General features: G+C 44.4%; 1 protein-coding gene across 4 annotated transcripts in view; it reads right to left on the bottom strand.

Annotated features, from left to right (window-relative positions):
- Positions 1-1,404: 1,404 nt before the first annotated feature.
- Positions 1,405-13,439, bottom strand: part of arhgap9 (Rho GTPase activating protein 9) — a 29,568-nt gene continuing 17,533 nt past the window's right edge. For 2 of the 4 annotated variants that reach the window (XM_011614136.2, XM_011614135.2), the window contains 15 exons: positions 13,201-13,263; positions 11,918-12,064; positions 11,690-11,788; positions 10,739-10,800; positions 10,534-10,621; positions 10,323-10,418; positions 9,944-10,042; positions 9,480-9,585; positions 8,968-9,087; positions 7,515-7,613; positions 6,611-6,688; positions 6,377-6,430; positions 5,505-5,639; positions 4,487-4,592; positions 1,405-2,445 (listed from right to left, as the gene is read on the bottom strand). In XM_011614136.2, the coding sequence (XP_011612438.1) occupies positions 2,259-2,445; positions 4,487-4,592; positions 5,505-5,639; positions 6,377-6,430; positions 6,611-6,688; positions 7,515-7,613; positions 8,968-9,087; positions 9,480-9,585; positions 9,944-10,042; positions 10,323-10,418; positions 10,534-10,621; positions 10,739-10,800; positions 11,690-11,788; positions 11,918-12,064; positions 13,201-13,263 (1,539 nt within the window). In that variant the 3' untranslated portion in view covers positions 1,405-2,258. The remainder of the gene's footprint in view (positions 2,446-4,486; positions 4,593-5,504; positions 5,640-6,376; positions 6,431-6,610; positions 6,689-7,514; positions 7,614-8,967; positions 9,088-9,479; positions 9,586-9,943; positions 10,043-10,322; positions 10,419-10,533; positions 10,622-10,738; positions 10,801-11,689; positions 11,789-11,917; positions 12,065-13,200; positions 13,264-13,439) is intronic. The other 2 variants (XM_029826682.1, XM_029826681.1) reach the window with 2 other exon arrangements.

Here is a 13,439-nt window from a genome sequence, read left to right on the forward strand (position 1 = left end):
AGCCAAGGTAACAGGGTTCTTTTGAATCAGCATCAGATCAAATGTTAATTAGTCAGTTTTGTCCAAGCGGATATGCTGACGGACCCGTTTCGGTTCCCCTCCTCGGCTTGAAGATGAATGTCAGTCTGATTTGTTTGTGGCTTTGCTTGTTTGCATGATGACTCATCCCTTTGTTGTACCTGTAAACACAGTCATGCGCATGGCCGCGCCGTGCACAGGGCGAGGGTTATCTGTAACAGCATGCTGGGAGAACTGTGAACTACCCAGAGCATTAACAGAGGGCGGAGTGTGATGTGGGTCAGAGATGTTTGGCTGCCCGGCAGCAGCAGCAGCTTTGTATCGACCAGAACACCGACAAGGATGCTATGATGTTCTTTTTTTGGAGGGGGGTTACTACAGCCTTCTTGTCTAATTGTGGTGTAAAGGAGTTTCCAGAGTCAGACAGCAACGTCAGCATCAGCATTTGCAACATGCTGCAACCTCTTTCGTAAGCAATCTCCAACGCGGGCGCTGAGCATATTTCGGTTTCCAGACCATCACATCTTCTCCCCCGTGTGAGATAAATGTTCATCCGGATCAGTAATGATGGGCGCTGTGTTCTGTTCGCACCTGGCCAAGGAAGACCCTTCCCCCTCAGTGATACCACCACATCCATCAACACGCTGTTTTTTTAAAGTGACTCATTTCCATAGAAGAAGCTTTTAAAATGATTTAAGACTCCGTAAGAAAGAAAGAAGGAACCATCACGCCAAGTCAAAACTAACTACAGCATGTAATAACAGAAAAAAAACAGAGTAAAACCTCAACCAAAATGTTGTGTTGATCTCCCCGTTCATAAATTAATATATGTAAACAGCGTAAAGTAAGGGTGCATGCTCCAGGACACACATCTGCCTGAAAAACGGGAAAAAAAAGACCCAAACCAAACCGACCCAACAACAGGGAAACAGCAACACTGACTGAAGGATAAATACTCACATAAATTGTTATGGCTGTGTGCAGACATGCATTTGGTTCTGATCAACAAAGGCAGATCTCTGTCAGCAGAGGACGTTACCCAGGTACGACCCCTGAGACCTACAACATGATGATCGTGTCTCTTCCCCCCCCCCCCCCCCCCCCCCCCCGCCGACAGGTTTTGCATTAATGACATGATAAAACCAAACTATAACGTTGACTGCGCGCCCTCATTCTTTGTTCCTTTTTCCTGTTCTCGTTCTTAAGCCAAAGCCACAGTCAATATAAACTTACCAAAGCTGCAGAGCAAGAAGGTTTTTGTTTTTTAATGTGATTCCAGTTCCTCTTATGTTGCCTTATTAAAAGCAGCGTTTGCACGGGTGGCTGGGGACACCTCCACCACACCTCCTCAAGCATTTTAACAACAAAACAAAAGGAAACATCAAATCTTAGTTCAGTCTTTTATTGCAGGAGAGTCAACAGGTCCGAGCGATACCGCGGCGACAAACTGCGCGTTTGAGTTCAGTTTGAGTTACAAGTTTGGGTCGCATAGAGTCACTGAGGTGCTACAAAGGTCATATATCACACGCTATATACAAATGCATATTTTAACATAACCTAGAGGAGAATGTGCTATTAGAAATACGAGATAAAATCCAGACGCAGACAATGGCAGAAGTTCAAAGGTCCACACACTCGAAAGATCTACAGTATTTGGTACGAAGGAATATTTGTTAGCGCCTTGGCACATCCGTCCCATCACTGAATTCATGCTCTTATTTTATAGTTTCCTGTTGGACGGCATCTTTGAACACAATAAAAGTCGGGCACATTTGTTTTGTCCTCATTTGCATGTTTTAGAGTACACGCTGTCCCCTGACGGTGGGATGTGACCGTCCCTGAGGTGCACGTGCTTTCACAGTGACATGGCTCTGTTTCGTTTCAGTGATACGTTGTGGAATACATCCGTCCATCACTGATAAAATGACACAAATCAAACCAGACGAAGGAGATTTGACACATTTATGGCTTTTTATGTTTCCTTAAATATCCAAAAATCTAAAAGGTCAAGAAAACGTGTCCGTTTGGGCTGTAAAAGAAAATCACCTGGGACCAACCCAATTAATGCAGCTAATCCGGGTTTTTGGAAGTTCACACGATGATCGTTTGTCAGTCGTAGCAGCGTTCTGTCCCTTTTTTTGTTGCGAGCGCGCCACGAGGCAGCAGCAAAAGAGGACAAACGGCGCTCTGCTTGTACTTCAGTCTTGTCTGGAGGAGCGTATTTTTTCCCCAATTCAAGATCAGGACAGGCCTCTTTTCCCAAAGACGTGGTCAAACTCCTGGAGGATGAGCTCCACCGCTTGGTTCTGGTAAATCATGTTGACCGCCATGTTACCGTTGTCCCGCTCCGGACGCATTAGAGTGGGTCCGAACACGATGCCGATGTTCTGCGTGGTCATACGGTTGGAGTCTGAATGCTCCAACACTCTGCAGACCCACGGGACACAAACACAGAGAAAACGAGCTTAAACAACCAATTAAACCAGCAAATTTGGGGATTTGGGAAGTATTTTGGTGCACATCGATGCACCCATTATACATATATATATACACACACAAAGTATTTTAATCTTTCTTGGGTATTTTCCTGAGGTTTCCTGAGATTTCTCCTGCCATATGATAATGTATTTAACGTATCTAATATGACGGTACTTACCGTAATAGATGACCTGTCTATTGTCTTTTGATCTGGACTTTAAATGTATTGACGTCATTACAGGCCTTCACGTATTAACGTTCTATCAAAACATCTTTTCTACTTCAATTTTTAATGTGATGGAAGATTCTGAATGTACTATTGAACCCGGAAGCAATGTAATTAAGGTTTGGCCCTGGAGGCTCTCCTGGGTGAGTTTAAAGCCAGAAACTGCGGTTCAAGGCCCCAGCGAAACAAATGAAGAATGTATAAGGTCCACTACTGCGGCTAGGACTGGGGAACTGGTCAGTGGGGTCTCCAAGGTAGAACAGTACCTTGGATACAATGACCTGGATGACTGAGAATTTACACAGACGTCTGTGGGGTCGCTTCAAAATAGGACATGCGTCTGTACTCCAGAGGACCCACCACTCATAGTGGGAGTCTGTCAGGAGTCCTGTCTGACGGAACAATAAACCAGCCTGGACTCTTCTCTGCAGCGTCACCATTAAGTGCTAAGCTAATGCAAGTACCGTCCTAATGTGCCAGACAAAAATGCGAACATGAGGAATAACACACAGTGCCTAAATGTGAAATCAGCATGTTAACTTCACAGATATGCCAGCGTGTTTGTAAACTGGGGTCTGGTTTGAATTCCTGGTTGGGATCACGGGCATAAAGACGACTCCTAATTGCCTGTGCAGCTTTACTCTTGTGGTTGGCGAGTGACATCTTTATAATTCTTCCAAACTCGGGACTGTAACTAAAAGCATTTACATCCTCCAGCATATTGCTTCTGCATGTATGAACATGAGCAGCATTTGGATTTTTACAATCCAGATTTGTGCATGAATGTGCCAAATTCCATCTCCAATGTCCACCTATGTTGGGGTGTAGGAGCATGTGTGTGTATGATGGGGGGGGGGGACTCAGGAATGGATCGAAGCCATAGCATGAGGCATTCTTCTAAAAATGCCATTCCCACCAAACCACAGAAGCAGCTAGCAATTGCTCAAAACTTCCACATTAAAAAGAGATGAAGAAAAAAAAATTTTTTTAAAAAGGGAGAGAGAGAGGAAAAGCGAGAGAGCGAGGGAGAAAAGAGCGAGGTTCCAGTGGTGGCGGCGGTGGTGTTGGTATGCCTTCCAGCAGACAAACCACAGGGCTCCCAAGGGACCTTTGAGGCAAGGACAAGGGAAGAGGAAGAAGGAATATATGCAGAAAAAACATCAAGAAAAGGGGAGTAAAGGAGAAGGAAGAAGAAAGAAAACAAAGAACGGGTTGCAACGGGTGGGCAGGGAAAAAATAAATCTGGGAGAGAATGACGGCGAGATGAGTGTCCGCGGAGGGGAAAGACATAAAGTTGATCAATTCGAAGGGCCCACCCCACCCTGGCACAAACATCGTCCTCAGAACATGAACGCTCACCCCTGTTGTGAAAGGAAAAACCATAGGCAGTAAAAAAGAACAGAGGGGGAAAAAAAAAACACATTTTATGTACTGTACAGTAAAAGGAACTGGTTTCACAGAACATTCATCTTCATCCAGCCCTTTCATCTTCACAGGGACCCAAACTTAAACAGTGTGATCCTGGTACGTGCTACGAGCCAAAGAACCCCTGGCAGAAAATTCCTGACCATGAGGAGGGGAACAGCCCCCTCTTGTGGTTATATTTGGTTTTAGGTTTCGTTATTTTAACAGGAAAAGTTGTTAGGATTTCATTGGATCGGTTTTATTCCTCTACAGGGAGAAAAAAAATCTGCCATTTTAAGGCGAGACGAGCAGAAAAGCAGCGGAGGTGAACGCACGAGGGATTCACTGCCAACCCCTCACCGTTTGAGATGGCGACACATGAACTTCAACGTGTCGTGGTTCGGAGGAGGCATGTTGAGCACCAGACACTTCAGTCGATCCACTTTGTCCATGTAGTCCGACATCTCTGCAAAACAAAACAGCAGACGCGTGGATGGATTAGATGGATTAGAAACACCCGTTTTTGCATTTTATCAACATCTGACTCATGTCCCATTTACTCAGTCGCCTTTAAAAGCAGCAATGGAAAGCAAAAAGGTCAAACATTTGTCACCTTTAAATCAATACGAAGGGTTCCAAATTAAATACAATTCATTTCTGAAAGACTGATAAGGCTTGCTAGCGTTTCCCTTTATGTTATGGAGGTTGACAACATGTCTGATAGCACCGTTTCCATACAAGCCTCTGAGCAAAGTGCAGCTAAAGTAAACACTGTGTTGTTTTGTATTCCTCTAAATCATCAACAGTAAATTACAACTTTGGCAGTGTGTAATTATTCGTCTATTTCCTGTTTTGGAAGCGTCGCCTCTTTTTGCCGTGCATCTTCCATGATATATGCGTGTGGTGCCGTGAAGCTTACAAGAGGTGAAAGAAAAAACCTAGTAAACTTTTAAGATAATAAAGGAAACAGCATCTACCGCAGGCTGACATAGTGTGAACTCGCCCAAACGCAGAGAAGAGGGTGGGTGGAGGTCTGTCACCAGGCCAGGATGGGTTTGACTCAACAGCAGTGAGCAAAAGCGCAGTAAATAATGAGGGGAGATTTAAGATGTTTTCTGTGTGGTATCACGGTGGCGCTTTGAGCCCGCCAGGGACTTTCCTCCGTGTCATCCCTCCTCGCTGGTCGTCTCCAGATTACAGAATCAAAACTGGACGCTTTACAAACACTTTTCACAGATGAAAACAGCGAGGCTTTTAGTTTAATGGCAGGACTTTGAGGCAGCTGTGAGCTGGAAACTCTGTCACCCTGCATGGAATAACACTCAAGCCCTCTGACTTAATGACATATAAAGCAGTCTGGATGAAGACGTTCACTCACTGACTGTCTCCACAATGTCAGTGAAGAAGCCGAACGGCACCAGGGGCTCAGGTAGCTCACGGAAGAAAAGTTTTAAAGCTCCCGTGACGACGTGGATGTCCTCCCAGTCGCTCTGGTCCAAATTCAACTTTTCCTCTGGGAGGGAGAGAAAAATGGTTGATGCCGTGATACTGACACGTCATGCGAAATACCGTCGGTAATGTGGAGTAAATAACTGAACAGGGTTTCTTGAAAAGGAAGGAGACACTTCTTGTTAGAAATAGCCTTTAAATGAAATACAATCATCAATGTAACATAGTCTGACAGTGATGCCAGCAGGTGGGAGTGTCTTATAACACATAACATGTCTATTACATGTGTAATCTGTGTAAGGCCGTAAAAACCTATAGATATATCCTGTATTCAAAATATTCTAACAACATAATGTTATAACAGTGGTTATTTAACCTGGGTTTCTATAGGATTGTATGTCTCATATCTGGGAAAGCTCATCAGGAAACAGGCAGAACACACTGAGCAGCGCTGAAGATGAGCAGAGGAGAGTGTGTGACGGCGTGACGTGACGCGAAAGCTGGCGGCTGCAGCTCAGAGATGGAGACGCTCGCGGGGACAGGAAGAGCAGACAGAAGCTGTGAGCTTAGGAGGAGCTGATGCTCCGTTTCCTCCACTTGGTGGCAGCTGCGGGCTGCATTAGCGCGTTATTACATCAGAAAAGAGAAGGCGCACAAGCCGCGTGTACAGTCAGCCAGTGGCAGCACGGCCACGAGGAGCCGTCGACACCCGTGTGTGGGCGGGTCCTGACAAGGTTCTGGCGGGTTAAAGTAGGCGGGTTAAAGATAAACATTTAAAGCGACCCTGATCCGAGAGTCTACCTTGCACCAACTCTGCTGGGAACATGTATCTGCCGTCAGTGGTCACTGCCCGCTCTGCAAAAACAGACGTTCGGTGGAACATTTAGAGGTTTGGGGGCCTTTGTGCTCACTCAGTTATTATATGTAGCTGAGAAAAGCACCAGATGACATTTGTCTTGACTGAAAAGAAGAGTGAGCTATTAATAATATTTGGTTCTGACAGTTGGGAGAAGCCCTCCTGCCCTCCTTCCTTACCGTGGTTCACCAGGAAGCGTAGCTTCTGGATCACAGCCAGGTTCCCGGAGACCCTGTAGATGCCGTCACTGTCCAGTCCTGCAACACAGCACACAGAACCAGTTCCAGGTGATGCTCCTCTGGGTTGGCAGGGGGGTCTACGTAAGCTAGACTTCCAGACCCTGGTCCAGAGGCAGCCAGAGCCGATTTTGTTGTTTTCCTGCTCATCTTTTACACATTAATAATTAAGCGCACCCAGGACGTTTGCTTTAATTGCACCGGTTAGTTGGGGAGGATCACATCAGGCCCAGCGGCGACGCTGAACTTCCTCCCAAAATTTTGTTTTATGATGATGACACTGAGTTTCTGCTTCTTTCCTGTTGCTTTCAGACCCAAAGTTGGAGCCAAATTAGGGGAAGTATTGATCAGTAACAACCTGCAGGCGCTAAAGCGAAAGGAAAATGCTGAATGGTGTTAAATCCTTAATAATGATTAATAAGACGTCCATGCGCTTATATCCATCCCGCAGTACTTTATACATGAGGTTTGTGCTTTGTCCTACCTGCTGTTGTGTTATTCCCTATTTTAAGTTAAAGTTGGATACAAAACTTATGCAGGTTTAATGTGATTTACTCATCGAAAAACAGACATTCCTCCCCGGTGTCTGCAAATCTCTGAAAAACTCACTAGGAATGTTTAATTTAATGCAGCTCTTCTGATCCAAAGTTTTTTCCATGTGTATTAAATATTTATTGGCAGTATTGTTTCTAAACAGCCCAAACAGGTCAATTTTCTCTCATTTAGATCTGTCTGCTGCTGGCAGAAACATCTCTTCTGATAAATTTTTATCATATTGTTTCTGGGTGAGGCTGGGTTTGTCCTATGTGTTTGTGTGTGTGAGTGTGTGTGTGTGTGTGTACCGTACCTCTCTTCTCCACGGCCTCTGTACAGAGTCTGACGAAGCGAGGGACAGTACTCCTCTCTCTCTCACAGAGCATCTCCAGGCGACAGCCAAACACCTGATCTGAAGGGTGATGACAGGAGGACAAACATGCGCGCATGCACACACACACACACACACACACACACACACACACATTGTTTCTAAAGTCTATTTGAGGTAACAAATGATGTAAGAGCAACAACCTTACATTAATCTGTGAGATGTTCACATTTATTCAGGAAGAAGACCTTCAACTCTAAGCAGAGGTGGAAGTGTGATGATGCAACCACCAACTGTACTTCAATGTATTTATAATAAAGGGCAAAAAGATCACATACATCCCTTCACTGTGAAGCACGCTTCCACTCCTTCTTACTGTTTTAGCGGTTTATTCCTCTGAAGACTGTGATGAACTTGAAAATGTTCCCCAGCAATCACATCTAATCACTCGTGGCTCATGTTTTTATTTAATATATTTTCGGTAGATCATTTGAAGTGTCAATATTTTGTTAGAAATCCATGTATGATGCCATCCTTTTAAACATCTACTGTGCCTTGTGTTTTAGGCCTTATTTACAATCTTTCTGTAGGACCACAACTGCCAAAAAACAAACCAATAACAAGATTCAATATCACATCTTCACATTGAATACAACCCGTATTTTAACATCTCCTCTAAATCATAATAGGAATTTCCATTATCTGAGGTCAAAAGGCACATCCTCTCCATTGATCTGGCTGAGGGAAAAGCATTTCATTTCATTAAGCACAAAATGATTTGCATGTTTCTGTTTCTTTGCAATTTAAATTCTGCTGCTTTTATGAAAATATAAACACCGATTTGCTACGGCAGCTAATGAGCAAATGTCGCCCTCTGGTGGGAGTTTTACCAGTCCGGGTGGGAGGAGTTCTCATGGACTTATTTTCACTGTTCAAAGAAATGAGAGCAAGAATAAAAGAAGAACCTCCGTCCATAAACTGAAATCATTGTGTTGCCTCTTCATTATTATTACATATTCCTCTCTAACTATTAAATGGAGACAATGTAAAAAAAAAAAAAAAAGAAGACCAAAGAGCAGATTCTCATTTCACCTTTTAGGAGACAATTTAAAAAAGTTGTCAAGCCAAAGTGTGTGTAAACCTGCATTAATTTGAAGAAACTCTTACTGAGCAAGCAAAGGGGATTGCGGCACACATTCGCTTGGGGACGAGGCAGCACCTCAGGATAAATGCTGAAATATCCTGACAGTCATCGCAGCTCAGCTGCAATTCGCTTTGATGATTCGAAGTGATTTCACTTGCCAGTAGAAGTCCAGTACAGTCTGAGCTGTGAAACTGGGTTTCCATGAAGATAACATCTAAAGGAAGAAAACACCCCCCTTCCCTCGTGGCACACCATCACATGAAGGGGGGCAGCATTGACAACGTTTCTCACCTTTAATGAGGCCCTTCTCCTGGAGCGCCTGCAGAGGAGGCCTCTTCATGATCAGCTTCTTCAGCCGGGTCTTTACCCGCTTCCTCTCTGTGTTCTCCAGGTTTGATGACGAGCGCGGGACTGCAGTGGGATGGGAGGGGGTGCGGGAAAGAAAGGAGGAGGAGGTCAGCGTCGGGTGTTTAGCCACGGGTCTGGACAGAAGATGAGCTGGGATGGTGGTGAGAATGAAAAGCGGGAGGGCCGGGCGGCGGCGTAAGTGAGACAGGACCGATGTAGGGATGATTTGCCACGGGGGATGTGTGAAAATATAAGTGGGCTGGATAGAGGAGAGGATAGACGAGAAGATGGAGGGATGTAAGAAGCCTGTGCGGAGGTTTAGAAAAAATGAGTGATGGCAACGATGGAATGAGAGGACAGAAGTAAACTGAGGGGCGGAGCGGGGGTGAAGTTATGTAACGTGGATTTGTGCCCGGTGGAGGTGAAGAAGTGATGAGAGGTGGGAGAGGACTTACGTGAGGTCTGCCTGTCGTCCTCATCTCCACTGTGCTCCAGCATCTCCACGCTGCCTGCTCGCCGCAGAGAGTACAGGAGGACATTGTCTAACGGATTCTCACGATCCTAAAAAGGAGATCATTTGTGTTTACTGCATTAGCTGCACTGAGGGAAACATTATATAGTGCTTCTCATCTAATATGTGTAAAAAATTGATGTATGATGGTAATCGGCCATAAACGTGGTCTTCCTTTAAAAATGTCTCTGTCGTTGTTTAAATACAGATCTCTAAACTATCCTGTTGTGTCCTTCTCGTGTATCCAGAGGCAAGATGAAACATTTGGTCCTTTTCATTATACTTGAAGAAGAGTTGTTTAATATCTGCCAATGTCGCTGAAAGTAACTGCGATGGTTTTTATTTGTCCGTGTGTGTGTGTGTGTGTGTGTGTGTGTGTGTGTGTGTGTGTGTGTGTGTGCATCTCACCAGCCTGTCGATGACACTCTGGATGGTGTTGAACCATTCCCTGATCAGTGACTCCGTCTCCGACTGCAGCAGGAACTCGTTTCCCGTCACCGTCCGCAGCTACAACAAACATGCTGCCAAACTTTAGCGTGCGTGATGAGCTCCTGCTCCAAGGCAGTTCTTTTTAAACTTTGCAATTTTCAAATTTTCTTTAACTTGTTCTATTTTAACAGTAAAGTTAATCATAACATTCACGGTATCAATACAAATAATCAAGTACTGAACACTAAAACTGTCTATTAATATATTCAGGTTTCTTTTATCAATCTACTATTTGCATTTTCTTATATATACACTTATGTATTTATTTATGCTGTTCATACGATTCCAACCCTTCTACCTTGAAGACGTTCTTCTTGCTGGACAGGTCATTGGCCCAGTTTAGCTGTGCGCCCCTTAAATCCACGCTGCTCTCTGGGCGACTGTTTCCTGGTTTCTGGTTTGAATAAACACAACAAGCCCAATAACATATTGATCCAGAAATAATGTCTGAGAATTTCTGTTGCGAAAATAATAATGATACTGTCACTGAAAACACAGAGAACTCTTACCCAGCTGGACGGCGTCTGTGATTTAGGGTCTTTAAAGAAAACCAAGCTGTTTCCCACTAAAACCACCCAGGACAGGCTCCAGTTCTTCCTATAATTAGCAAACAGGCACACGCTGCTCAGACAGCAGTTGCCTCAGCAAATATACTCAGCCTAAAAAAAGAATCTCATTTTAATCTTCAACAGGAGCAGCCTCGGGATGCCTCACCTCAGTTTCCGGCCTCCCTCTGCAATCTTTGTCTTGTTCAACAGCCCGGCTTTTTCCAGCTCCTGAGGATGAAAGAAAAAAAAAGAAAAAGACTTTAAATACCGATCACGCTGATGTTATCGCTCAGCGCCGCCGTAAACATATGGGGAGAGCGTCAAATGTCAGCAGTAATGCGCGGCAGAAAGCTTTTCCTCTGTGTAATGTGCTGCATCCTGAGCAAACCCATTTAATGGGACTGTTGCATCACTCCAGCGGGAGAGCTGCTCTGAAATCTCCCACTGTGGCGTGGCCTCGTTTACGGTGCAAGAGGAGAGAATTAATCCCAACAATGTCGTCTGAATACAGGTGAGAATGAAAGCAGGGCTCAAATTCTATGATCTAATGGAGGTGGTTGCATAAATAACCTGTTTAAGACAACGTCAGGGTCATTGCAAGAGAGATCGCCATGGCTGCCCGTTCGGCTACAGCCGATCAGAGCGCAGAAAAGGAAGTGAAAATAAAGAAGAAAGCAACACTAGGTCTTAACCCCCAGATCTGTCAAGATAGTTTAGAGACCTACTGCCTCTCATGCAGGCAGAACACGACAAGTAAGAGTATGAACGCAAGCCAGAGCCCAGCGCTGACAGTGCCAGCACCATTCCAGCTCTTCTTATACACGTCCCAAAATAGCAAACTGCCCAAAGTTGCAGAGTTCTGAGTGCTGTTAGAGAAAGTTAAGGGTGCTTTGTTGATTGAACCAGAGACGGTTCAACTCGTCCATTATGGATGATGTATGAAAGGCTATTACTCCTCACACAAGCACGGAATACACAAACTATACAGTCTTGGCCCACGAGGGCCCAGGCAGCAGGAGAGTTTAAAGAAGTGGTTGCCTGCCTAGAGCTGCTGATTTATAAGGAATAGCAAAAGAATGTTGAATATTATCATTCCCAAAGAGGTGTGTTTGCTCACCGGTGTGCAGCCGTCGCTGTCTGGGGAGCTCTCCGGGGATGGTGGCTCCACCACAATGTTGGTCATGTTACAGGTGTAATCTCCGCTCTGTTCGACCACCTGAAGAGGCAGGAAGTCGAGTTAAACGGTGTTCAACAGTCCTGACTGTATGTTGATTTGTTGTTTGGTTCTTTTTGTGGATTTGTTCTGTGTCTGCCAGCTCCAAAGCCGTGCTTGGGGGACCGGTACCTTGCCATTCTCTGGCAGGAACATGGACTGGGAGTGACTGAGGGGCTGCCTGACACCATGCTGGGGATCAGAGTTATGGGAGCGAGGGACTGCACTGCTCAGCGCCACCGTGTTCAGGGTGTCGGAGGAGACAGCGCGCTGCATGCTCTTCACGGTCAAATACAGGAGGGATGTGCAGGTGAGCGGCGGAAGGTGGAATGAACAAAGAGAGGAGGAAACGCTGATTTACGGCATGCAAAACAGGCAGCAGTGGAACAATCACGTGTGCAGAGAGAACTGCAGAGCATTTTACATTCTGCCGCTCTGCAGAAGTGCAACAAGCATATAAATAAACCCCCGCAAACAAGCAAGTCAAAGCTCCAAAATAAAGCGTGACACTTTTTAATCATCTACCTTTTTATAAACTTTGCTAAAATTCCATAACATAATAGCAAAAATGCAGATAAAGTCAGGAAGTCTGAATACTGGCAAATTGTGCATTTTCATGATGTGATATTCAATACTTTTCCTGACTCCTGTAACCTAGTTTCTGCAGCCAGAGCGTAGATCTCTCCTATGTTCATTATCTAGGAGGATTAGCAATAACAGCCAAGTCTGCTGCTTTGCAGGGAGACGGGACGCCTTCACAAAGGCGCTGAACAATGTTCACCCACACCCTCGTTGTGATGCAACATCTTGCAGTAACACCTGCTTGGGTAACAGGCTTTCTTTTAACACCATGAGTACGATTTCACCATTTAATATGCATAAATGCTGATCGCTGGGAATCTAAAGAGCACAGCTGGCATTACTTTAATATATTCTGCAATAATACAGTGAAAATGCAGCTTTTGCAAATCTGAGAGGCTCAAGATAATTGATTTTCATGAGGAAAACTCCCTCTTCCAGAAAAAAGCCCTTTAAGCAGTTGTAAAACACTCTGGATCATTGTTCCAGAAAAGAAAAAAATGATTAACCCTCTCCCTTAAACGAATATGCAGAACTTAGTCATGTTTATATGCATTTAACAGCGGCCCTGGTGTGGAGACTAGGTAGTAAACAAGTTTCCAGATTAACATGGTTTAATGGTCATTTAGAAAAGCAAACTGTTGTGAAAAGATCTGCAAATGATCAACAGAACTCATCTTCCATAAGAATTATCCTTACAAATATTACTACTACGAATAATAACAACAGTAATAATTATAATGCTGCTAATAATGGCACTTTACCGTTATGTGGTTTAAATGTGGATGCAAAATAAACAGGTAAGGTAGAGACATTGCAAGCAGGTGAAATTTTACCTGGTTCATCCTCCAGCCACTGTCAGTCCTTTGATAACTCCCAAACAGGAAGTCAGAAGAAAACTAAAGAGAATGAGAGAAAAAACAAACGCAGGAAACACAATTATTATTTATGTTGCAAAATCAAGCGCAACCCTTTGCAATAGCATGTGACCTGCATTTATTAAAGAACGATTATTTCTAACAGTCTTCCCCCATTTTTCTGTAAAGAACAGCAGCAGTTTTACACCAAAATGAAA

This window comes from Takifugu rubripes, chromosome 19 (genome assembly GCF_901000725.2).
Source record: "Takifugu rubripes chromosome 19, fTakRub1.2, whole genome shotgun sequence".
Lineage (NCBI taxonomy): Eukaryota > Metazoa > Chordata > Actinopteri > Tetraodontiformes > Tetraodontidae > Takifugu > Takifugu rubripes.